Source organism: Pogoniulus pusillus, chromosome 23, assembly GCF_015220805.1.
Source record: "Pogoniulus pusillus isolate bPogPus1 chromosome 23, bPogPus1.pri, whole genome shotgun sequence".
NCBI classification, from domain to species: Eukaryota; Metazoa; Chordata; class Aves; order Piciformes; family Lybiidae; genus Pogoniulus; species Pogoniulus pusillus.
The window spans coordinates 19,736,776-19,763,201 of NC_087286.1; the positions used below are offsets into that span (position 1 = coordinate 19,736,776).

General features: G+C 48.4%; 1 protein-coding gene across 6 annotated transcripts in view; it reads right to left on the reverse strand.

Annotated features, from left to right (window-relative positions):
* Positions 1-26,426, reverse strand: part of DPP6 (dipeptidyl peptidase like 6) — a 547,256-nt gene that overhangs the window by 124,395 nt on the left and 396,435 nt on the right. For all 6 annotated transcript variants that reach the window (XM_064162829.1, XM_064162831.1, XM_064162828.1 and 3 more), the window contains one exon: positions 12,618-12,670. In XM_064162829.1, coding sequence (XP_064018899.1) covers positions 12,618-12,670 — 53 coding nt within the window. The remainder of the gene's footprint in view (positions 1-12,617; positions 12,671-26,426) is intronic.

Here is a 26,426-nt window from a genome sequence, read left to right on the forward strand (position 1 = left end):
GAAAGCCAAGCAGAGCCTGAGCTGCATCAGGAGAAGTGTGGCCAGCAGGGCCAGGGAGGGGATTCTCCCCCTCTGCTCCACTCTGCTGAGACCCCTCCTAGAGTACTGCGTCCAGCTCTGGAGCCCATGGGACAAGAGGGCTGTGGAGATGCTGGAGAGTGTCCAGAGCAGGGCCAGGAGGATGCTCAGAGGGCTGCAGCAGCTCTGCTGTGAGCACAGCCTGAAAGAGTTGGGGCTGTGCAGGCTGGAGCAGAGGAGGCTCCCAGGTGACCTCCTTGTGGCCTCCCAGCATCTGAAAGAGGCTACAAAAAATCCAGGGAGGAACTTTGTAGGCTGTCAGGGAGTGCCAGGAGTGGGAGTAATGGAGCAAAGCTGGAGGTGGGGAGAGTCAGAGTGGATGTGAGGAGGAAGTTGTTGAGCAGGAGAGTGGTGAGAGGCTGGAATGGGTTGCCCTGGGAGGTGGTTGAGGCCTCATGGCTGGAGGTGTTTAAGGCCAGGCTGGCTGAGGCTGTGTGCAGCCTGCTCTAGGGTAGGGTGTCCCTGGGCATGGCAGGGGGGTTGGAACTGGCTGCTCCTTGTGGTCCCTTCCAACCCTGACTGATTCTGTGATTCTATGATTCCTAAACTAAGCAATCACATCAAATTGCCTGGTTTTGACCTTAAAAAAATACTCTTCTTAATGAGGAATTAGTTTTAAAGAGACTGTGTTGTTTGGGCTGAAACTTGTTCATCTCTATGTTTGCTCTTCTCATATTTTCTCCTATTACAAAGCACAGTTTCCCTCAGAGACTTCATGGCACTGAGTCTCCCTTCAGCACAAACATGACAAACTGCTCTCTATTAAGCATTTCAAAAGCAACCTAAAAAAAAAACCAGTTGCAGTTTTGCACTGTTACTGAGAAAGAGACTTCTTTGCCTTCAAGAAAAAGACTTTGCAATTCCAGATTGAAAAAGTCTGAAACAGAAAAACCAAAAAAGCAAAGTCTGGGGTAAGGTGCAGGCTGCTCTTGGGTTTTAATAACCCTTACTTTTCATTTTAAATGCAGAACAATAGGGATTTGTATGCAAATTCTTTGCACATGCTGCCAAAGTAGGCAGAAATGCAACAATTTGCAGTGAAGTCATAGAATCATAGAATCAACCAGGTTGGAAGAGACCTCTAAGATCATCCAGTGCAACCAAGCACCCAGCCCTAACCAATCAACCAGACCATACAATCATAGAATCATAGAATCAACCAGGTTGGAAGAGACCTCCAAGCTCATCCAGCCCAACCTAGCACCCAGCCCTGGCCAACCAACCAGACCATGGCACTAAGTGCCCCAGCCAGGCTTGGCTTCAACACCTCCAGGGATGGAAACTCCACCACCTCCCTGGGCAGCCCATTCCAATGCCAATCACTCTCTCTGCCAACAATTTCGTCCTAACATCCAGCCTAGACCTCTCCTGGCACAACTTGAGGCTCTGTCCCCTTCTTCTGCTTCTGGCTGCCTGGCAGCAGAGCCCAAGCCCAGCTGGCTACAGCCTCCCTTCAGGTACTTGTAGAAAGGTGAAGATTTCTAGGAAGAAGGCATTGGCCTGGGAAGCAAACCCAGACTCTTAAACAATTAACTGACTTGTCTACTTCAGTATTCACCAAGGAGAGGAGGAGACAGGTGCCATTAAGAAAATTGCTTCCCAGGAGATACACAGGCCTGCAGAGACTCACAGTGAGACAGAATATACTAGAACTGAGAATCAAAGGCTTGTCAGGACAGCTAATCAAGAAATCAGACTGCCAGGAGAGGCAACTGAAAGAACCCTCCTGGAATTTCCAGAGACGTGGTTAACGAGATGGCAAAAGGTCTTCCACCTGTAGGCTCCACTAGGCTGTGAAATACTGATGCACACATACACATATTTCACTTACAGTGCTCTTCAATGAACAAAAGTAGAGAGAGGTAATGCAAGCAGCTGAAATGTATAAACTTCCCATCATCAGATACTCAGCTGCTCTTCAGAAGCAGTGAGCTCACCCAGCATTCTGCCCAAGATGAATGCATTCGATGGATTTAGAGCAGAAAAGACAGAAAGCAAAGGAATCTAAAACATTTGCCCCTCATTTTGCAATTCAGTCTGCTTCAAGATGACAACAGCAGCTCAGGGCTCACTTTAGGTCTCTTTATCTCACTCCTCCATCCGGATTGTTACCTGTCTCGCTCCTAAGTTGGGAGCATGAACCATTTGGTGGAGAGAATGAAAATACAACTACCTGAAGGGAGGCTGTAGCCAGCTGGCATTGGGCTCTGCTGCCAGACAGCCAGCAACAGAAGAAGGGGACACAATCTCAAGTTGTGCCAGGGGAGGTCTAGGCTGGATGTTAGGAGGAAGTTGTTGGCAGAGAGAGTGATTGGCACTGGAATGGGCTGCCCAGGGAGGTGGTGGAGGCACCATCCTTGGAGGTGTTCAAGAAAAGCCTGGATGAGGCACTTAGTGCCATGGTCTGGTTGATTGTCTAGGGCTGGGTGCTAGGTTGGACTGGATGAGCTTGGAGATCTCTTCCAACCTGCTTGACTCTATGATCCTTGCAGGAGGCCCCCAGCCAAGCTGACTAGGAGTCAGGGCATTGCTGGCTGGAGAACTCCAAGGCATTGATCAACACCTCTAAGTTTTCCCTGAGTAAGCAAACAGTGGAAATGGTCCTCAGATAACTGCTAGCATGGCTTAAAAAATGATGACATTATCGTGTTGCTCATGTGACCCCTCTAAATCACAAACAACAGGGGGAAGCTTTACTGCATGTTTCATAAAGGACCTTTGGTCCTGGAGTCATATTTTGTCCCCTAAAGAGACAGTGAGAGGTGATAGCGCTGGGGTGATAAACACCACCACCTAAAAGTAATTTCCTCTTACTCATGTAATTTTCCTCTTACTCTAAAGAAGTTTCTCAGCCAGCTTTGAGCTCAGAGCATTCTCAAAGCTGGAGGATTTATCAGTGCTTCAAGTCTATTTATCCACAACAGAGGCATGGAAAAGCAAAAACATAAAGGCTTGAACGCTGTCAAGAAGGCTACTCAGCATCACATCTACCCAAAGATCAGCTGCCCAAAATGTGGGCAAAGAAATACAGGGGGAAGAGAAACAGCAGCATAATCACTGAGATCTTTAAGAATTACCTTGCAAGGTCTTAAAAACAATGATCCTTGGATGGATTCACCACACTGGAAAAACATGGACTTGCTGGGTGGAGCACTGCTGGGTAAGGAGCTGGCTGGATGGTGGCAGGCAGAGAGTGGTGATCAAGGGCACAATGTCCACCTGCAGACCAGTGCCAAGTGGCTCCCTCAGGGGTCAGTGCTGGCACCAGAGCTGTGTAACATCTTTGTCAGTGACATGGACAGAGCAATCAGTGCACTCTCAGCAAGTGTGCAGATGGCACCAAGCTGTGTGGCACAGTCGACTGCTAGAGGGCAGGGATCCATCCAGAGGGACCTGCACAGACTGCAGAGCTGTGCCCAGGCCAACCTCATGGCATTCAACAAGGCCAAGTGTAAAGTCCTGCACCTGGGCCAGTGCAATCCTGAGCACAGGTACAGGCTGGGTGGCAAAAGGCTGAGAGCAGCCCTGAGGAGAGGGACTTGGGAGTCTGGGGTGATGAAAAGCTCAACAGGAGCCTGCAGTGTGAGTGCAGCCCAGACAGCAACCCTGTGCTGGGCTGCAGCCAGAGCAGTGTGGGCAGCAGGGCAAGGGAGGGGATTCTGCCCCTTGGCTCTGCTCTCCTCACACCCCACCTGCAGTCCTGGGGGCACTTCTGGAGCCCCCAGCACAAGCAGGACATGGAAGTGTTGGAGCCAGTGCAGAGGAGGCCACCAAGATGCTCAGAGGGCTGCAGCAGCTCTGCTGTGAGGACAGGCTACAAGAGCTGGGGCTGTGCAGCCTGGAGAAGAGAAGACTTTGAGGAGACCTTGGAGTGGCCTTGCCATGGCCCTGTGTACGAACTCAGCCTTGTTAGGTATGAAGAAGAAGAGCCCCCATGATAAGACGACAGGTTTTGGTGGTGCTCAGCACTGGGATGTGAGTGTACCCTGATGCAGTGCCTATGGCTTGGGGGCTGACCACAGAAGAGGGTCATTAGCACTGAGGCTCACAAACACTTCCAAATCCAGGAAGGTTTCTCACCAGCCAAGCATATTTTATTCACTAACAGAATGTAATAGGAGCTCTGCCTCCACTCCAGGAGATGCTGCCTCAGAGAAACACTACAGGAGAGTTTGCTTCAGACCTTTCTTCTTTCCCCTTTTTTCCTGATGAGAGCTAATCTCTTGACCTTTTCAGTCACAATAAGAAGGTTGGTTGCTGGGCTTTTCTCTGCTAAACTGCTAACATCTGCATCTAACTATTAATTACTCAAGTCTCAGCAGTCATTACTCTAATTCTTAATACCAAATCCTCCCCTCGGGGGACTATTCATTATTATTATCATTATACCTGGTTTCTAAGGTGTCCACCCACATCACAACTGGCTTCTGGAAGAGGGAAGCATGTGGTAAGAATTGCTTTGCCTACACAGGACAGGAGTATTTGACATAAAATACACTCCAGTGTGACCAACATGGGTGAGCAAATGGCAAATCCTCTGGGGAAATGATAAGGTGTGGAGCTGCTGAGGTCGATTTCCTCCCACCAGCACAGCCAAGAGTCCTGCCTGAATTGCCTTCTGAGGGTGAGCTGCTTTCAACCTGCCATGGCTTGAAACTGAGTGATGCTCAAATAACAGCTTTGCTTAATACTAAGCTGGCTCCTTCTGGTACAAAATGTATTCATGAGCAGCGAGCTGGTATGTGATTTAAGCACTGTTCCAGTGACTTACTGAGGGCTTAATTCAGAGAAATAGATCAAGATGCAAGAAGGCAAACAGCTCCAGCAGGACTTGAACCAAATGCCAGCAAACTCAAACAAAGGTCCCTGTCCACTTCAGAGAATGTAAGGTCAGGCTGCACAGTGAAGCTATCAAGTTCAACTGTCCCAAGGGCCAGCCTTCTGTTCTCAAAACACAATCAAATGACATCATGAAGAGGTTGTTGTTTATAGGTGGGCATGAAGTTCAACTGTCCCAAGGGCCAGCCTTCTGTTCTCAAAACACAATCAAATGACATCATGAAGAGGTTGTTGTTTATAGGTGGGCATGAAAGCCACCACACGGTGCAGCTGAGATGCCTTAACTATATAAACCAGCTCAAAAAGATGACAGAAACTATGGAATGATAATTGGAAATGAGGGAGACGTAGCAACAGAAGATTCCTCACAAAGTGCAGAACACATTTTTCTACTTAGTGGATTTCACATTGTTGTTTGGTTTTATATCTCTTCTCAAATGGCTTCACTTCATCCTCTGCATAGCATTGTTGGGGGAAATATTCAGCTCCTCCAGCTGAAAACAGACTCTCTTAATTACAGTAACTTTTCCTCTTAAAATAACAAGTGGGCTCTAGTGCAAGTTTATAGATGTTATTAAAGAGCAAAACTGTGCATCACTCTACAGTAACTAGCACTTAGCACCTCTGTCAGGTGAGCAGTATTTACAAGGAAGACCACAAGGAGCAGCCAGTTCCAACCCCCCTGCCATGCCCAGGGACACCCTACCCTAGAGCAGGCTGCACACAGCCTCAGCCAGCCTGGCCTCAAACACCTCCAGCCATGGGGCCTCAGCCACCTCCCTGGGCAACCCATTCCAGCCTCTCACCACTCTCATGCTCAACAACTTCCTCCTCACATCCAGCCTGACTCTCCCCACCTCCAGCTTGGCTCCATTCCCCCCAGTCCTGGCACTCCCTGACAGCCTCAAAAGTCCCTCCCCAGCTTTTTTGTAGGTCCTTCTCAGATGCTGGAAGGCCACAAGAAGGTCACCTGGGAGCCTCCTCTTATGCAGCCTGCACAGCCCCAACTCTTTCAGTCTGTGCTCACAGCAGAGCTGCTGCAGCCCTCTGAGCATCCTCCTGGCCCTGCTCTGGACACACTCCAGCATCTCCACATCCCTCCTCTTGTAGTTTGTCTCCTTGCTTTGCCAAGGGGGACACTGAGGCATGGGACAGAGTAAAACTGCATAGTCTTGGTCAAACAGATCCAGCTGTCTGAAGTTTTTTTTTTCCCCATGATTTGAAATCAAGAAACACATTTTCCTTTTGCTGTGACCACAGGAATGGGAGCAGGTGTGAGGAGAACCTCACTGCCTTGTAAAATGTTACACAATAGGGTATGCTCAAGTCTGATTAAGTTGTCTTTAATTACCTTCAACCTCTTTCCTGCCAGTAGTTTGTATAAAAGGAGGAGACAGCAGCATTAGTGAGAGCTCCACAGAGAGATCTACAGCCATCACTTTGAAAATTCACTCACAGTGAAGCACAGACTCAGTTCCTTCCCCTGCTACCCCTTCTGTGTATCTCCACTACGTGGTTTGCACTCACTCCACTCATGGGATGTCTCTTGAAGTTACTGGGAGCTCAGGGGGATGCATGCAGTATTTTACAGACCCTCAGCAGGGTAGGCAAGAGCTGAACTCAGGCCCATGGTTGCTCCTGTGATCTACTTACCATGCTCCTTTGGCTATACCATACACACATCTGGAAAGAAATAAGGATTCTGTGTACAATTCCCTCCTTCCCACACAAAACCAGTGGAAGAACTGCTGGTGTTCTCACTGATCTCTAGAAGCACATTTCACAGTATCACAGTATCACAGTATCACCAAGGTTGGAAGAGACCTCACAGATCATCAAGTCCAACCCTTTACCACAGTGCCCAAGGCTAGACCATGGCACCAAGTGCCACATCCAACCTTGCCTTGAACTGCCCCAGGGATGACGACTCCACCACCTCCCCAGGCAGCCCCCATTGACATTTCCCAGCTGGATGTGCTAAATCTGGGCTTAGAGGGTTGAAATGAGTGGGTCATTACTAAGCTCTGTCATGGAGCTGTGCTCAGGGGGAGCTGGCTCATATCAGACTGGAGGAGCATGAAGAGGACAAAGGAAATGTAGAAATGTACATTTTATGCTGGGCTTCCTTCTGGGGACACAATAGTCAACTGTGGTAACGTTTCTACTGCCCCCAGCAAAAGCTCACAGACAGAGGTACACCCTTGGGTATCAATCCAAAATTACCTCTTGCTTAGGACCTGAAGTGCCAGGTCAAACCAGTGGCCCAGCAGCATGCACTGGTATGACATGACCTTAACACTGGTGAATCACAGTATCACAGTATCACCAAGGCTGGAAGAGACCTCATAGATCATCAAGTCCAACCCTTTACCACAGAGCTCAAGGCCAGACCATGGCACCAAGTGCCACGTCCAATCCTGCCTTGAACAGCTCCAGGGACAGCGACTCCACCACCTCCCTGGGCAGCCCATTCCAGTGTCCAATGACTCTCTCAGTGAAGAACTTTCTCCTCACCTCAAGCCTAAGGTGAAATCCTGCAACAAGGTTAGAGACAGAATCCTGGCCAGTCATGTCTGAGCATGGAAGCCCTGGACAACTGAGCTTGTCCACCTTGCTTCAGTAAAGGATCTGACTAAGAGCATCCATATTTGACTCAGTAAAGTAATCAGGAAGGAATAAACCAATTTCTGGCAGCTGGATTTCAGCAACAGGTTGCTGATAACCTTTTCTTTTCCAAAGTCAGGAAAAATAATACCAGGACATAACTGCATATGGTATTTGTGTTGCACTTCTCCCCAGCACCTCGCTCCCTGTCCCATGCATGCAGACCTGCAGAAGCTCTGAGTGATGAGCTGCAATTACAGTGCGGCAAATGCAGCTGCGGGGATCTGAGAGGAGCCTTGCACAGCATTTATAATGCAGGCAGCTGTAAGCGTTTACCTGCAGGTAGATCTGAAAGGCAGCAGCGTTCGGAGGAGAGCAGATGGGAGCGGATGGAGATGATCTAGCAGGCAGCATGAGCAGCCAGCGCAGAGGTTTGCTCCACTAGATGGCACCCAGGGCCAGCATCTCATTTTCGGGTGAGCGGCAGGGAAAGACTGGGAGACAGGCAGGGGAGCTGAACTGAACATAACTTCACTATCAGCCTCAGCCCAGTAAAAAACCTGCAGACCTCAGCCAGCTCTCCCTGTGAAAACCAAAACCCACAGGCCACTCGGAATAGAAGGCAGCAAACCCAGGGGAAGTTTCTACCCCAGGTTTCCCAAGAGGCTGTAAGCAGGATGGGAAAAAAAGAAGGGGGAAAAAAAAAAAGAGAGAGAGAAATTAAATCTGTGCAGTTAATTAAATCTTTCTTCTACCTCAGGCTTGCTTTCAGTTTTAAATAAGATCCTTTGAGTCTATGTGGTTGGCAGATATTAGTTGCCCTATGGCGAGCCAAATCGTGCTGCTGTTTCCTAGGCGGGGAGTTGACTTCCACAGCTCCCATGCAGAGCTACTGCAGTCTGTGTTCTGTACAGAACTCAGCTTGTGAATGCATGTCCTAAGGATGTGCCCAAACTGGCTTGTCAGAGAGAGCTTGGAATGAAAGCTGGAAAATGCTGGTACAAGCCCTCCCCTTTTCCTTCAGACACAGCCTGAATGTGGTCAGCCTGTGGAACGTGGCAGAAGTAATTAGACATTGCTTTAAAATGCAATTTCTGCTGCTAGATGAATGTCACTTCATTTAAGAAGTGATGTCACAGGTCTGATTAACTGCTTCCCTATTAATTAGCCTCAGCAGGGGTGCAGCAAGGGCATGCCTGGGTACAAAGTCTAAAACCTCTCTGGCCTTCCTGATGAGACAGAAGATGAGGAACAGGGTTGACAGAGCACAGGCACAGTCACATTGTCCCAGCCTGCCTGCAGAGGTGTGAAATGAGCAGCAGGGGAGGGGCTGGATGTTAGGAGGAAGTTCTTCACAGAGAGAGTGATTGGCATTGGAATGGGCTGCCCAAGGAGGTGGTGGAGTCACCATCCCTGGAGGTCTCCAAGAAAAGCCTGGATGAGGCACTCAGTGCCATGGTCTGGTTGACTGGCTAGGGCTGGGGGATAGGCTGGACTGGATGATCTTGGAGGTCTCTTCTAACCTGGTTGATTCTATGATTCTATGATGCTAATTTGGAGGTACACCACACAGAGCAATGGGAATACAAAGCTGGTGTCTACTTGCAGAAGAGGACTAATACACAAAACCAGCTTTTAGAAATGGCAAAGGGGTTGTTGTTGTTCAGTGCCTGAGGCTTTTGTGACTCATGTTATCACCAAATGGAGCCTAGGAATGCTGCCTGTGGGTTCCAAATGTTGTCACCAAAGGACATCAAGCTGAACTGAGCATTGTGATGTGTCAGTCTGCTTGGTCCTGTCCTCAACTGTCTTCCTTTACACACATCCATCAGAGCAACATTCCTGTGTTAATGTGCTAGTTTGAGGCAAATTGGAATATTTTAATGAGAGAAATTAGATTCTAGGCTAGGAAAAGGAAACAGTGGTGATGGCTGCTGCACTCATAGGCTGCTGAGATGTATAAAGAACCCAAACATGGATAAGAGTGTGAGAGTCTCTATCTGTCAGAGTCAGCATCTGTGCTTTTCTCCCTGGGCTTTGGCTGTGTAACCCAACTAATTCTGCTTCTAATCCCCCTTGCCAATCCCTGCAGATCATCCTTGACTGCAAGGCAAACTCTGGGTAAAGGTAGAGGGGTGGAAAAGAGGTGGAAGGGTGGTTGGGAGCCCCTCCTGGGCACTCTGATTTTTGGGAGGGCTGCTGTGTTTCTGTATTACCTTTAGCTTGCACATTTCTGTATAGAGTTGTGTATATTTGTAATACATTGTAAATAACTACTTGTCTCTTGTGCTAAACTGTGAATAGAAAGCTTCATTCCTTGACTTCCAGCTGGCTGAGTCTAGTCTGGGTGATTTCACAGTGTGTGGGGGCAGGTAACTCCCAAACCATCACAGTTAAATATGAAACCTGTGATGAAGAGATTCTTTACCCCTTTCTCCAAGCAAGGCTCTACTTTTCAGCTGATGCATTTGACCAGCAGTTACATCATATCTACATCTGCTACGTCTGACCTCCCTCTTCGTGCATTGCTCCAAGATACATGCAAGTCTCCACAGGAATGATAAATGCCCCCATTCCCACAGGGAAATGGCAACGTGCCACCATTTCTACCACTATGAGCACCTGAAAGATCAATGCAACTGTTACTGTACAATATGGTTTGCAGTGCCCAGGGAGGCAGTGGAGTCACCGTCCCTGGAGGTGTTCAGGAAAAGCCTGGATGAGGCACTTAGTGTCATGGTCTGGTTGACTGGATGAGGCTGGGTGCTAGGTTGGACTGGATGAGCTTGGAGGTCTCTTCCAACCTGGTTGATTCTATGGTTCTAAGGTACCTACAGCCTAAACCACTCTGCAAACCACACCTGTCCCAACACGAAACGCAGCAATGCCTCCAACCCTCCTCCCGACGGAGGTCGCCTATCCCATCACTATACCCTGCTGTGGGGACACTCATGTCTGACACCCCTGAAAGCCTTCTAGCACCCTCTCACCTTCCCCTTACACACTGGATACTTTTCCTCTGACACATCCAACCTCCAACTGCCTGCATGCTGCTCAACCAAAGATGCAAAGCGAGGTGAAACACAGCCGAGTGCGCAACACCGAGGGGAACAAGAAGCTGCTTGTCAGAGATAAAGTAGTGCTAGACTGCCATGTAGCAGAAAGCAGGCTGGATCATTGTACTGTTAATTTTTAGCAGTTCTAATCCACACTATGCATGATACTTCTATTTTTTCCACCCCTGTTTTGTCTGGAAAAGGGCTATGCTGTCAATCTAGTGCTTTTGCTCTTAGCCACATATACTGCAGGTGCAGAGCTTATATGCTCCTGCTGCGTGTTCATCCTACTGCTCAATACCCTTTCAGCCCACAAGTTAATTTCAGACAGACTGCAGAAAGACAGAGTTTAAAGAAATTAAATTAATCCACTAAGCTACTGGAACACACCAAAAAAAAAAAAGGAAAGAAAAAATGAAGATTAAACTGAAGCAGGGAAGTGAATAGACTGAAGAGTTCTGAAGCATGTCACTCCAGGCCACCTGTTTTCCTAAGGCAGAGATGTAGTAATGCATAATATGGTGCTATGGGTGAGACAGAGTAGATACAGATGGAAAAGGGGGGCTCAGAAAGGAGAAGCTTTCTCCCTGTAAGGACAGTTAAGCAGTGGGACAAGTGAGGCTGTTGCAGTTCTCCAAAACACAAGTGGATAGAGCTCTGAGTAAATTGCTCTGAGCAGAAGAATGGACCTTGGAGGAGTCTTCCCAGAGTGTTACCTGGTGATCCAGCAGCCACCCTGTGTATAAACCAGGCAGAGTCTCTCAGACTTTGCAGGGTTTGCCAGCTATTGCAAGGGTCCAAAACACTGACTACTCATTTAGCCATGATACAGAGAAATGACAACTTAGTGCAGAAGCATAACAGATACTGAAATGACATCTTTTCGAACCAGCCATGTGTAGTGTTCTGCAGACATGGCAGAGCATAACTCCATTGTCCCTTTCTACCATTCCTGCACAGTGAGCAGCAGCATGATAATCAAAACACAAAACCTAGCATCAGCTTCCTGGCTTTCAGCTCTGTGGTTACTGACAAGAACTTAAGGGATTTTGCTGTGCAACTTCAGCATTTCTGATGGTGCTGTGGAAGTGTTTCTGAAACACGAGGTGTTTAATTCTGCCCCTTGGCTCTGCTCTCCTCACACCCCACCTGCAGTCCTGTCTGCAGTTTGGGAGCCCCCAGCACAAGAAGGACATGGAAGTGTTGGAGCCAGTCCAGAGGAGGCCACCAAGATGCTGAGAGGGCTGCAGCAGCTCTGCTCTGAAGACAGGCTACAAGAGTTGGGGCTCTGCAGCCTGGAGAAGAGAAGGTTTTGAGGAGACCTTGGAGTGGACTTCCAGTATCTGAAGAGGGCTACAGGAAGGCTGGGGAGGGGCTACTGATAAGCTCTTGTAATGACAGGAGGAGGAGGAATGGGTTTGAACTGGCAGAGGGGACATCCAAAATAGGTGTTAGGAAAGGGTTGTTTGCAGTGAAGGGAGGCTGTAGCCAGGTGGGGTCGTTCTCCTCTGCCAGGCAAGCAGCAACAGAACAAGGGGACACAGTCTCAAGCTGTGCCAGGGCAGGTCCAGGCTGAATGTTAGGAGGAAGCTTTTGCCAGAGAGAGTGATTGGCATTGGAATGGGCTGCCCAGGGAAGTGTTGGAGTTGCCAATCCTGGAGGTGTTGAAGCCAAGCCTGTCTGGGGCACTTAGTGCCATGGTCTGGTTGATTGTCTATGGCTGGGTGCTAGGTTGGACTGGATGCTCTTGGAGGTCTCTTCCAACCTGCTTGATTCTATGATTCTATGATATCTATATTCTAGCCCAAAACTTGAAAGCTGGAATATGCCATTCATGTAGCCTGCCTCTGCAGGGAAGCCGAACGCTTCAGTTTGCAGACTGTGCCATCTCCGCTACAACACACAGCTCAGCAGACACTGCAGCCGAGTGTCAGGCAGCTGCAGAGGGCTGTTGGAGGGAACCATTTGTCACCATAGGCATTATTTTGCAGAATTCTTAATGGCAGAGCTTTCAAATGAAGGCATTGAAGAACTGCTTACCCGTGAGGTATTTTGCTGAGGACGTAGTACGCCGTATAGGAGTGCTGGTACACCTGCACAATGGAAGTGAGAGACAAAACACAAAGGAGAAACAAGACAGAGAAAGAGGTTAGCAATTTTCACCTCTATTAAGAAGGCTCTTCCCCAACCCTGCAAAAACAATCCAGCATTTATGGGTAGGGAGTTGGAGCTCTTATAAACACTTAAAATAGTGGCTGTGGAAAGGAGCAATGCAGGAATTCACCTAAGGCTGCTGGTTCTTTTCATCCTGCACTTTATTGCAGTGTTTGGCAAATCATATACATCCAGATGCTCTCTGTCGTTGCCATGACTACCAGGTCTTTGATTAAACTGGGGGCACATGGGCTCTGCGAGGGCTAAATATAGAACCATCATTAACCAGGACACCTTGGTCAGCTGGGGACTGTCTCCATCATTACAGCTAGACAAAACAAGGAAATAATGCACAGTGTCTTGCTTTCTTCCCACACAGAGGAAAGAGGGAGTGAGGCTGTGTGATCTCAGGGTGGGTTTGAAGCCCTCTGGGAGTCAGCAAATAAAATCTTATTGACCTGGGGCGAAAAGCTGACCTCACATTTGTTTGACCTGCTAAGTTGCACCTTCTTATCAGTTTGCACTCTCTGGGCCTTGGGGAGGAGCTTGCCAGCTTGCATGGCAGGTCATCACAGAAGAGAGAGTGTATTGCTTGTTTTCTAAGTAGTAAATAATGATAGCAGAGTCAAGGTCAGCAATTTAAGAGTTGGTGATTTTCTGCTACTGAGTGCAACCCCTAACAGTGATCTGTTGCTGCTCAAAGTGAGTAATGCTGAGCAACACAAAAGTCATGGCATTAGGGCAAAATACCTCACAGATTGCACTGGGTTGGAAGTGGTTCTCAAAGGTCATCTTGCCCAACCCTCCACAACATCTCCACCTAGATCAGGCTGCCCAGGGCCACACCAAGTCTGATCTTGAATGTCTCCAGGGATGGAGCATCAACACCATCCCCGGGCAGCCTGTTGCAGTATTTCACCACTCTCATTGTAAAGCACTTCCTCCTGATGGTCAGCTTCAATCTACCCTGCTCCAGTGTCAAAGCACTGCTCCTCCTCCTCCTATCTCTACAAACCTTTCAAACAGTCCTTCCCCAGCCTTCCCCCTTCAGCTTTTGAAATGCAGCTGTAAGTTCTCCCCAAAGCCTTCTCTTTTGCAGGCTGAACAGCCCAAATTCTTTCAGCCTGTCTTAAGAGAGGTGCTCCAGCCCTCTGATCATCTTAGTCTCAACATGAGTGACTTGATTCACATCTATGCAGGCATTCACTTCTGCAATTCTACACTGCTACTGTGTGTTACTAAATAAGCAACTCTCCTAATAACCATTTCATTTGATTTCTGCTTAAATCTTTAAGTCATTTCCCTCCAGTAGCTCTTACACAGCATCCTGTCCAGACAGCAAAGGAAGAACTCCTTGAATACTTGCTGCAGCAATCAAGCTTTTCTGATCAAAATGGTTTTTCTTAGGTACCTCTTTTTTCTTTTTCACTTATGCCAAGAAACCATGAACTGTCCTCAGAAGTGGCTGTCCCAAGCACATCACTACCATCTCTGCCAGTGTGAGGCTAATTGGAACATTTTAATGAGAGAAATTAGATTCTAGGCTGTGAAAAGGAAACAGTGCTGGTGTCTGCTGCACTCTTAGGCTGGCTGAGATGTTTAAAAGCAAGAACACAAAACACAGATAAGAGTGTGAGGGTCTCTATCTGTCAGAGTCAGTGTCTGTGCTTTTCTCCTTGGGCTTTTGTGTCTGTTTAACTCAACTAATTCTGCTTGTAACCTCCCTTGCCAATCCTCCAAACTCGCCTTGACTGTAAGGCAGACTCTGGGATAAGGTAGAGGGGTGGGAAGGAGGTGGAAGGGTGGTTGGGAGCCCCTCCTGGGCACTCTGGTTTCTGGGAGGGCTGCTGTGTTTCTGTATTACCTTTAACTTGCACATTTCTCTCTGTAGCTGTGTATATTGTAACTCTCTGCTTGTCTATTGTGCTAAGCTGTGAATAGAAAGCTTCATTCCTTGACTTCCAGCTGGCTGAGTCTAGTCTGGGTGATTTCATTGTGTGTGGGGGCAGGTAACTCCCAAACCATCACAGCATCACAAACAAGTAAGCATCTGTCCATCACTTTTGAGGACAAGCCTGCATAGTGGCATCCAAAACTACCTCAATGGAGGCTGTGGGCAGGTGGGGTTGGGCTCTTCTGCCAGGTAAACAGCAATGGAAGAAGGGGACACAGTCTCAAGCTGTGCCAGGGGAGGTCTAGGCTGGATGTTAGGAGGAAGTTGTTGGCAGAGAGTGATTGGCATTGGAATGGGCTGCCCAGGGAGGTGGTGGAGTCGCTGTGCCTGGAGGTGTTGAAGCCAAGCCTGGCTGGGGCACTTAGTGCCATGATCTGGTTGATTGGCTAGGGCTGGGTGCTAGGTTGGACTGGATGAGCTTGGAGGTCTCTTCCAACCTGGGTGATTCTATTCTATTCTATTCTATTCTATTCTATTCTATTCTATTCTATTCTATTCTATTCTATTCTATTCTATTCTATGATAAGAACAACCTTATATCTTTTGAGGGCTATCTCACATCAGCTGTGTCTGTAGCATGAGGTCAACAAAAGCTTGCAGCTGGCAGTATTAATTTACAGGAGCAATCCTTTCTGAAATGGAACTTTAAAATCAGTAGGTTTGCTCATGTAAACAACTACTACTTGTATGAGCAAAGGCTTCAGGAGCAGAGAGTTATTATTACAGATGTTAAGGACAAGAGCAAATGCAGCTCATCAGTACTAGTTCCAACCTGTTTGCAAAACACACTGCAAGCAACCCCCTTAAGCAGACAGGCATCCAGGAGAAACATCACTTGATGTCTGTCTGAGAAATCAATCAGCTGCTGTCCTCTTAGATACACAAACCAGATGAAGTTATTTCAACTTGTTGAGAAGATGACTACATTGGCTTAACATCTCAACTAAAATTTCTGCTGGTGTCAAGCTGAATTATGCTGTTAGCCTGCCAGCAGGAAAAGCACACAGCAGGGAAAAGTGCAGGAAGGAGATGAGCACTCTTCTGAAATCCAAAGCTGAGCCTCAGAGCCTGGACAGTGCTTCAAAATTAGTATTAATTTCATTTAACCTCCGTTTCTGAGCCTCAGCCAACAAAAATAACTGTATCAACTCTCTGCGCTCCCCTTCTCTATCCAAGGGGTGTGGCAAAAGCCACTGCAGTGATTTGATGCTCTTAGCCTTGATTTTTGGCTGGATCCCAGCAGCACACAGCTCCTCTCAGAGCAGAAAGGCATATTTGAAGGTAGGTGAGCTTTTGGCAACCGTTTTGCTCTGTACAACCTGTGTGCCAAGCCGTCCCAGCGATGTCAGTCAGAACAGGTTTGAGACTGCTCTGAAGGGTTCTAGGTGCTGCCAAAATTGTGTCACAAAAGCTCCCATGTCAGCTGCAACCCATGAGTGCTGTAAAAGTCACCACACTAAGCCCACTGTGCCAGAAACACTCTCCCACTGGGCTTCTCATCCCAGGTCACAGCACAGATCTGGCTTGATTTCAATTGACATTATCCTCTGGAGCATGTGCATGTTTACACTGAAAACCTACAGAGCTCTCTGTTTCCACTTAAATCTTGGGAAGGCAATTATCTCTCTAAAACTTATGAAATAATAAGTACAGGACTAATTATATGACAACACTTTGTGGTGGAGCCACTGATCTCATTTTCTATAATCAGCAGAACAGTCCTGGACCCAACCAGACGACAGCAGAAATGCAAACACTGCAGCATGTACAGTAGCAAAGGATATTATCTGTCTCCCCCCTCCCCAAATTCTGCAACAGAAAGCAAACTGTGGTTCCTACAAGCCACAAAACCGAAATGGACAAAGAAACTTCTCTGCAAAGATGCAAGGCTGAGTATAAAATTCCTAGCATTTAAGTGCCCTCTTTTTCAAGAGTCACACATTCCCTCCAAAGTCATCCCAGTATTCCTGAATTAAAATGTCCACTCATAGAATCATAGAATGAAACAGGTTGGAAGAGACCTCCAAGCTCAGCCAGTGCAACCTAGCACCCAGCCCTACCCAATCAACCAGACCATGGCACTAAGTGCCCCAGCCAGGCTTGGCTTCAACACCTCCAGGGACAGTGACTCCACCACCTCCCTGGGCAGCCCATTCCAATGCCAATCACTCTCTCTCCCAACAACTTCCTCCTAACATCCAATCTGTACCTCCCCCAGCACAACTTGGGACTGTGTCCCCTTGTTCTGTTGCTGCTTGCCTGGCAGAAGAGCCCAACCCCACCTGGCTACAGCCTCCCTTCAGGGAGCTGCAGACAGCAATGAGCTCTGCCCTGAGCCTCCTCTTCTGCAGGCTGCACACCCCCAGCTCCCTCAGCCTCTCCTCACAGGGCTGTGCTCCAGGACCCTCACCAGCCTTGTTACCCTTCTCTGGACACCTTCCAGCACCTCAACATCTCTCTTGAATTGAGGAGCCCAGAACTGGACACAGCACTCAAGGTGTGGCCTGAGCAGTGCTGAGCACAGGGGCAGAAGAACCTCCCTTGTCCTGCTGGCCACACTGCTCCTGATCCAGCCCAGGATGCCATTGGCTCTCTTGGCCACCTGGGCACTGCTGCCTCATCTTCAGCTCCTCTCTCCCAGCACCTCCAGGTCCCTCTCTGCCTGGCTGCTCTCAGCCACTCTGTCCCCAGCCTGTAATGGTGCTTGGGGTTGTTGTGGCCAAAGTGTAGAACCTTGCACTTGGCCTTGTTCAATCTCATGCCATTGGCCTCTGCCCACCCATCCAGCCTGGCCAGGTCCCTCTGCAGTGCTCTCCTACCCTCCCACAGATCTACACCTGCTCCTAACTTGGTGTCATCTGCAAACTTACTGATGCTGGACTGAATCCCCTGGTCCAGGTCATCAATAAAGATATTGAAGAGGATCAGGCCCAGCACTGATCCCTGGGGGACACTAAAGAGTCATTGGAAATAAAGCTGTGCAACAGTTGGCTGAAGTCACACACACACACACAGTATCACACAGTATCATCAGTGTTGGAAGAGACCTCACAGATCATCTGAAAGCAGCAGGAATACATTTTAATCTAATTAATCATAACCCCCTCAGCAGTTACCTGGGTGAAAGGAATCACTTTTTATTCTGTGACAATAAAATATATCTCCAAGTAATAGATCCCATCAGGATCCTTAACTGACCCAAATTATCTTTGCAATCTAATCCATTCTATGCTCTATAGTAAGGCAGTAAAAACACAGTACAAGTGGCCAGTGGAAGAGGAACTGCCAGATCCATTAAAAGGGTTTCCCATGAAGAGGCTCTGAAAAGCTGTGTGCTGGAAGTGACTTTTACAGCCCTCTCCCCTGGCTGTGCTGTGAGCAGACAAATCCCCAGCAGCACACACGAATGTCAAATCGATTGGATAAGCCCAAACATTTGATATAATTACATATTCCACCTCTCACAATGATCCTGGCACCCTTACATGGCAGCTCCTGCTGTTCCTCCAAAACATGCAGGTAAAAGCTGATTTGCCATTTGGCCTTTAATATCTGTGATATTTAACCAGGCTTTCAAGCTGACAAATTAAGAGGGAAAAGAGAGTGAAGTAGAACGCAGGGAGGCTACTGCTCTGCATTGGCAAGTGGCTCAGGTAGCTGGTACCCTGATGTCTGAGGATGGCAGCAAAGGGAGGGGGAAATCAGGTTCAGAAGGCAAACTGAAGGCAAATGTTAGCCAAGAGTTGTGTTTTTCCCTACTACATGCAGATACTCTGCACAGTAAAGGATGGCCCAGGCCACTATGATGCCGTTGTGTTGGTTCTTCTACCAGTCAGTCACCACCAAGGAACTACTGGGTTATCTCTGCAGGCTAGATATGTCACTAGTACACACCTTCCAGTGCAGAAAAGGGGAATTACCTGACTAAAATAAACTTCTTCCCCTGTACTCAGTACTGGTCAGGCCACACCTTGAGTGCTGTGTCCAGTTCTGGGCTCCTCCATTCAGGAGAGATGTGGAGGTGCTGGAAGGTGTCCAGAGAAGGGCAGCAAGGCTGGGGAGGGGCCTGGAGCACAGCCCTGTGAGGAGAGGCTGAGGGAGCTGGGGGTGTGCAGCCTGCAGCAGAGGAGGCTCAGGGCAGAGCTCATTGCTCTCTACAGCTACCTGAAGGGAGGTTGTAGCCAGGTGGGGTTGGGCTCTTCTCCCAGGTAACCACCAATAGAACAAGGGGACACAGTCTCAAGTTGTGCCAGGGGAGGTCTAGGCTGGATGTTAGGAGGAAGTTCCTGGCAGAGAGAGTGATTGGCATTGGAATGGGTTGCTCAGGGAGGTGGTGGAGGCATCATCCCTGGAGGCGTTCAGGAAAAGCCTGGCTGGGGCACTTAGTGCCATGGTCTGTTTGACTGGGTAGGGCTGGGGGATAGGTTGGCCTGGATGATCTTGGAGGTCTCTTCCAACCTGCTTGATTCTATGATTCTATGATTCTAACTCACTGCCATTCTTCTTTATGTGTTCCATGGAGAATTAAAGCAGGTCACTGTCCCTGTTTGCAGAATTTTCTGTGCTTCACATGAAAGCCAACATCAAAGACTAAATGTTCCCTTAATGACTCAACATAATTGTCTTTGATCAAAGCTCTTTGTAACACCATTCTTTTTGCTGGGGCTGCACAACCTGGAAACTGATGAATGGCTTTGAACCCTCCTCTTCTTCTGAAGAGAAAGCCTTCTTTTCCCATTACATATAGAACTGGCTCTCCAAAGGGATGAACAGCTCACTCCTCTAGCTGCCCATCACCTTCTTGGCAAAGTTTTGTTCAACCTTGTCTGGCAGGCCAAAAAAGGACTTATCCATGCTCTGGCTTGCCCAGCCATGTTTTTCTGCTCTCCCCCCTTCTGCTGTAGGAGAAGTGACCATGGGAAAGAGGACAAAGAACCTGGAGCCACTGAATCTAAGGACTCTGACCTGCCCAGACATGTTCCTCTGCTCACTCTCCTTCTGCATTAGGAGAAGCAACCACAGGAAAGGAAAACAAAAGCCCTGTCTTCACCTACTATGGTCAAGCTTGGCAAAGTGCCATTCTAATTGGCTAATCTATGCCCAAAGGTCCATTAGTCTCGGTCTGTATTGCTAAAAAGGGGTGAGCAGGTAGCACAGTGCTGCTGCTGCCTCATTGCATCCTGGACTGCCTGGAAACTCCACTGCCTAGAGTTCACCAGGAACAGGCTCTAAATGCCTGCACAGCCAGCCAGACATTGTGCCAAGACTGCCCATGGCATTGCATCCTGCCTGCCCCTCTGCAAGGCTTCTGCTGAGCTGGGGATCAAGAGGAACCAGGTCAGAGACTATGCTATAGACTCCCAGCTTCTGAGAAAAGAGCCTGGGAAACTCCAAAGCCTCTAATGGCTTTGAGACCACTGACAGCAACCCCTCCATGTGGTTTGGGTGCTGATACTATTTTGTGAGCTAATAGAATCATAGAATCAAGCAGGTTGGAAGAGACCTCCAAGATCATCCAGTGTAACCCTATTACCCAGCCCTATCCAGTCAACCAGACCATAGCACCAAGTGCCTCAATCAGTCTATTCTTGAACACCTCCAGGGACAGTGACTCCACCACCTCCCTGGGCAGCCCATTCCACTGGCAAATCACTTTCTCTGTGAAGAACTTCCTCCTAACATCCAGCCTATACTGCCCCCAGCACATCTGCTCCACTGCTATCCACTATCATAAGAAACCAAGGATCAGCACCTCCAGAACCAACAAAGAAACCTGAGCAGTTGATTTAAAAGAAAGAAATAAAATGCTATGTACAAGGGACAGAGGGCTGAAAACCATAAGAGACAGCATCACCAGGGAGATGCTTTGCATCATTCTGTTTTTCAAGTCTGTTAACAGTTTAAGCTCCATTGCCAAGAATTAAATCATTGCAATAGGAGCCTGTAGGAGCCTTTCTCAATCAGCTTGTCCTCTCCAGCCACGCAGTGCTGTGAATACCCTGTCCTCCACACTGGACAGGCTTCCTTGCAGCAGCAGCAATAGGACATCAAGCTGACATCAGAAAGGAAAAGCACTTTCATGCCACAGGAACTTGCATTTTAGAAGCTTTTGTAGCTCAGGCTCAAGTCTATTGCAATAGGGTCATGCACTGCAGGCAGCATGCCTGGTTAAAAGGCAAACCTCTCCCACAAACGTACAGGGGGAGTGCTGGGATGAGAAGCTGATTTTCCAGCCACCAAACCCAAAGTCTCTGAACCAGCAAAGCCAAGAGGTTACTCTTTTGCAAACAGTGTCTCCTCTAGCCTGCAGAACAAGCACAAATAAGCTGTGATGGCAACATTCACCAGGGTGTGAGATTATCTACCTCAGTTGTTCCATGATGATGATTCTTTATTAAAAGACTTGTTTCCAAATTACACTGTGGAGAGTCTTATGCTGCTGCTGATGCCAAAAGGGACTTTCAAGGCTGGGTTTAGGATTTATGACATGGTGGAGGTAAAGCAAATGCTCTTTTTGTTACAAATGCAGCTTCAGATCCGAGTTAGGCTACAGGTATTAACATACAGCTCCTGTGCCAGACCTCACCCCTAGGAGAGTGTTAATCCAATCTGCCAACTGCTGCTGCACTCTAATACAGCTCTGCCCTGCCAAGCAATTACAAAAGCCTCCTTTTGCTCCCAAGCCACCTGGCCCTCACAGTGCTCCACTGGCACCAGCAGCACCAGCAAGTGATTGCAGCAAAGGACAACTTGTCTATAGCTGTAGATATATTGTAAATACCTGCCTGTATATTGTGCTAGGCTGTAAATATAAAGCTTCACTCTGTAATTACCAGCCTCTGAGTCCAGTCTGGGTGATTTTCAAGTGTGGGGGGAGGGTAACACCCAAACCAACACAGCATCTCATGTTCCCTGCACAAGCCTTCAGAGCATCACCATCACCAGCACTGTTGTACTGACACTTGCTCTTGCATGTAACAGTCTGAATACTGAGGCATTTAGAGGCCTGACCAAAGCTCTGTGATTCACATCCTTTCTCAAGAAAGAGCTTTATATTTTGAGCAGAGAATAGAAGAAAAGAGAATAGAAGATGCCATTTTCAAATCTGGGTCATTAGCTGCCCAAGGAGGAATGGTAATTCTGGGTTTTAACAGAGCCCTGACAAAACCAGACGTCTGTAGGCAGTGAAAGAGATAAAAGGGAGCTGGGGGTGTGCAGCCTGCAGCAGAGGAGGCTCAGGGCAGACCTCATTGCTGTCTACAGCTATCTGAAGGGAGGTTGTAGCCAGGTGGGGTTGGGCTCTGCTGCCAGGCAAGCAGCAACAGAACAAGGGGACACAGTCTCAAGTTGTGCCAGGGCAGGTCTAGGCTGGATGTTAGGAGGAAGTAGTTGGCAGAGAGAGTGATTGGCATTGGAATGGGCTGCTCAGGGAAGTGGTGGAGTTGCTTTTGCCGGAGGTGTTGAAGCCAAGCCTGGCTGGGGCACTTAGTGCCATGGTCTGGTTGACTGGATAGGGCTGGGTGCTAGGTTGGCCTGGCTGGGCTTGGAGCTCTCTTCCAACCTGGCTGATTCTATGATTCTATAATTCTAAGGCACTGGTGCAGGGTAAACACAGAGATGTGCTCCTTGGATTCAGGCATGCAACTCAGCTGAGGAGAAGAGTGTTTGCATCTGAAGATCTGCATTTCTGAGTACAGGAGCTCCACTGGGGTGCTCTGCACAGTAAGATGCAGATTTCCAGAAGAGGGCACTAAATATGTTGTTTTTCCTATTTCAGCAATGTAGAATAAATAAATAAAAGAGACTGGGAATCAGACTAGAGATGATAAAGTCCTGAGGGCTGGGACTGCTTCCTATGCTTCTGCACAGACACCAGAATCCATCTATTTCTGATTTTACTTTTTAAGGCCTTTTAAATCCCTGTTATTCCCCCAATTTGAATCCCAGTCTTAATATATTTACTTCCTTAACATTTTAAAGTAACTATCTATGCTCATCACAATCCAGCACTGAATTGGATTTTTATTGTCCCTAGCCTCTAAAAGGCAAAATGAAGCAAAACCCAGGAACTCAGCTGGAATGCACTTCTGAAGCCTCTGCATGCTGCAAGGAACCTGCTTCTTTATTAAGTTTTAATTCTGTTTCCCCCAAGAAATTTATATAGCCACATTTATTCCAAAGAAAGTCCCCCTGTGTGTCACAGAACCACAGAATGGTTTAGATTGGAAGGGACCTCAAAGCTCAGCCAGTTCCAACCCCCTGCCATAGGCAGGGACACCTCCCACTAGAACAGGTCACTCAAAGCCTCGTCCAACCTGGCCTTGAACACCTCCAGGGAGGTTGTGGAGTACAGAAGCACCCAATGTGATCAAAGATCAAATTCAATGCTTCTGTGCTCCACAACCTCCCTGGGCAACCTGTGCCAGTGTCTCACCACCCTCACTGCAAACAACCCTTTCCTAACATCCACTTTGAATCTCCCCTCTGCCAGTTCAATCCCATTCCTCCTCACCCTGTCATTACAAGACCTTGTCAATAGTCCCTCCCCAGCTTTGCTGTAGCCCCCTTCAGATACTGCAAGGCCACTCCAAGGTCTCCTCAAACCTTTCTCTTCTCCAGGCTGCACAGCCCCAACTCTCTCAGCCTGTCCTCACAGCAGAGCTGCTGCAGCACTTTCAGCATCTCGGTGACCTCCTCTGCACTGGCTCCAGCATTTCCATGTCCTTCTTGTGTTCTTGCTCACAGCTTCTGGAAATGCTACCCTTTCTGTGATCATGTCCATGTGAAGTTTTAGTGATATGATGCTGGAGCTACGGGGCTGAAAGTGGGGTCTGCCCTTTTCTCCTTACAGCTTTCTGTGCCCTGTTTTGAGTCACATTATTTCAACAGCCAAGATCAGTCGAGTGACTATCCTTGTGTAATAATAAGCTTTTCATCCTATTTGTAGTGATAAGGAGAAGTGCTCCAGATACATTTACATAACAAAAACTGAAGCTTGTGTGTCCAGAAGTATTCTATTAATGAGAAAGTCCTGAGAACACAGGGGAGGTTAATTTTCTGGGTGCTAGTTTACTTTGGATCCAAAGCTGAAGCAGCAGCTGCTGTTTGGCAAAATTTAGAGGCAATAATTTAGTTTGTAAGGAGAGACCTGTGGAGTTATTTTTAATCACAAATCTGGTCTCTTTAAACTACCCTTTGTCAGTGACTGCCTATCTTTTCTAATCTCACAACCACCATGAATAAATTCCCTAATCTGCTGCACTGAGTGCAGCCTGAACAGCAGCAAGAGACAAAGAAGGATTTTCAAAGGCACCCCAGAAGGTTGATTCAAAAACATTTCATAGAATCATAGAATCAAGCAGGTTGGAAGAGACCTCCAAGCTCATCCAGGCCAACCTAGTACCCAGCCCTAGCCAAGCAACCAGACCATGGCACTAAGTGCCTCATTCAGGCTTTTCTTGAAGACCTCCAGGGATGGTGCCTCCACCACCTCCCTGGGCAGCCCATTCCAATGCCAATCACTCTCTCTGACAACAACTTCCTCCTCACATCCAGCCTAGACCTTCCCTGGCACAGCTTCAGGCTGTGTCCCCTTGTTCTGTTGCTGCCCCACCTGGCCACAACCTCCCTTCAGGCAGCTGCAGACAGCAATGAGCTCTGCCCTGAGCCTCCTCTTCTGCAGGCTGCACACCCCCAGCTCCCTCAGCCTCTCCTCACAGGGCTGTGCTCCAGGCCCCTCACCAGCTTCTTTGCCCTTCTCTGGACACCTTCCAGCACCTCAACATCTCTCTTAAATTGAGGAGCCAGTTCTCATTCTTGGGGAAGAAATCAACCCCAACATTCTGAGCCCAGAACTGGACACAGCACTTTGGCATAGGAACGGAAACACATCCACACACCCATTTGCTTTTCTGCCAGACTTAGAGGTATGCAGCTCCCCCAGGACACCAACACTGCACTCACCTTGCATTAAATAAACCAAAGCTGCTGCTAAAGAAGGTTTGAGCCAGTGGGAGATTTCCCCACCATGGCTCTCAGCTTGGGCAGCAGTAGCAACATCTCTGTCAGACACACCAACGTGCTGAGCTTTCTGTCGTGTGTTGCTATCAGTAGCTGCTTCAGCCTAATTAATACTTCATGTCTGCAGTGGCACAGAGAGAGAGGGAAGTTTGCCACACAACCCTAGAGGGATTTCTGAGTTTCAAAACTCTATTAGAGCGTTGTGCAAACATTGTCTGCTCAGGTGTCCTCAGTCGTGCTTTCGGCAGCGGAACCTTTGCAGTGCCGCTGGTATTTTGTGCTGCACATGCTCTCAGAAGGGGCAGAGCTTGCTGTGGGAGGCTGGGTGCCCACTTCACTCGAGCAAGTGTGTTATCAGGTGCTGGGAATACTCCTTCTTGCTGCTCTGCACATTGTGTGCACTTTCTGACATCATCTGTGTTTAGAACCTGGAGAAGAGGAGGCTCAGGGCAGACCTCATTGCTGTCTACAACTATCTGGAGGGAGGCTGTAGCCAGGTGGGGTTGGGCTCTGCTGCCAGGCAACCAGCAACAGAACAAGGGGACACAGTCTCAAGTTGTGCTGGGGAAAGTATAGGCTGGATGTGAGGAGGAAGTTGTTGTCAGAGAGAGTGATTGGCATTGGAATGGGCTGCCCAGGGAGGTGGTGGAGTCACTGTCCCTGGAAGTGTTGAAGTCAAGCCTGGCTGGGGCACTTAGTGCCATGGTCTGGTTGATTGGTCAGGGCTGGGTGCTAGGTTGGGCTGGATGATCTTGGAGGTCTCTTCCAAGCTGCTTGATTCTATGATTCTATGATTTTTTGGACACTGAAACAGAATGGTGGGGCAAGAACTAGTGATGACTCTAATCCTAGAGCTCCCCTTTGAAGGAGAAACCACAGGATCTAGTTTCATGCTGGTAACTGTCAGGATCAGTTTTGGACTAACATAGGGGAAGAAAAGAGGGCAAACTAATTGCTTACTTTTGTTGTGTTGGAAGAGCCTCCTGGTTGATTTCAGATCCCTGCAGAGCACCATCAGAAAACACAGAATCATAGAATCAGTCAGGGTTGGAAGGGACCACAAGGAGCAGCCAGTTCCAACCCCCCTGCCATGCCCAGGGACACCCTACCCTAGAGCAGGCTGCACACAGCCTCAGCCAGCCTGGCCTTAAACACCTCCAGCCATGGGGCCTCAACCACCTCCCTGGGCAACCCATTCCAGCCTCTCACCACTCTCATGCTCAACAACTTCCTCCTCACCTCCAGTCTGACTCTCCCCACCTCCAGCTTTGCTCCATTCCCCCCAGTCCTGTCACTCCCTGAGAGCCTAAAAAGTCCCTCCCCAGCTTTTTTATGAGCCCTCTTCAGATGCTGGAAGGCCACAAGAAGGTCCCCTGGGAGCCTCCTCTGCTCCAGCCTGCACAGCCCCAACTCTTTCAGTCTGTGCTCACAGCAGAGCTGCTGCAGCCCTCTGAGCATCCTCCTGGCCCTGCTCTGGACATGCTCCAGCATCTCCACATCCCTCTTGTAATAGGGGCTCCATATCTGGTGATCTGGAGCTGTTCATAGAACATGATGCAAATGATTGCCTGAGCTGAGAGGCAGATCTCTGTCTAGCCAGTCGTCCTGCAGTCCTCAGTGCCCACATTCCAGTTCTGCTAATGCCTACTGCCTCTGTGGCAGTGGCTTCAGTAAAACTGCACCAGGTCTCATGTTTTGCTCCCTGCAATGGGGACTTGATG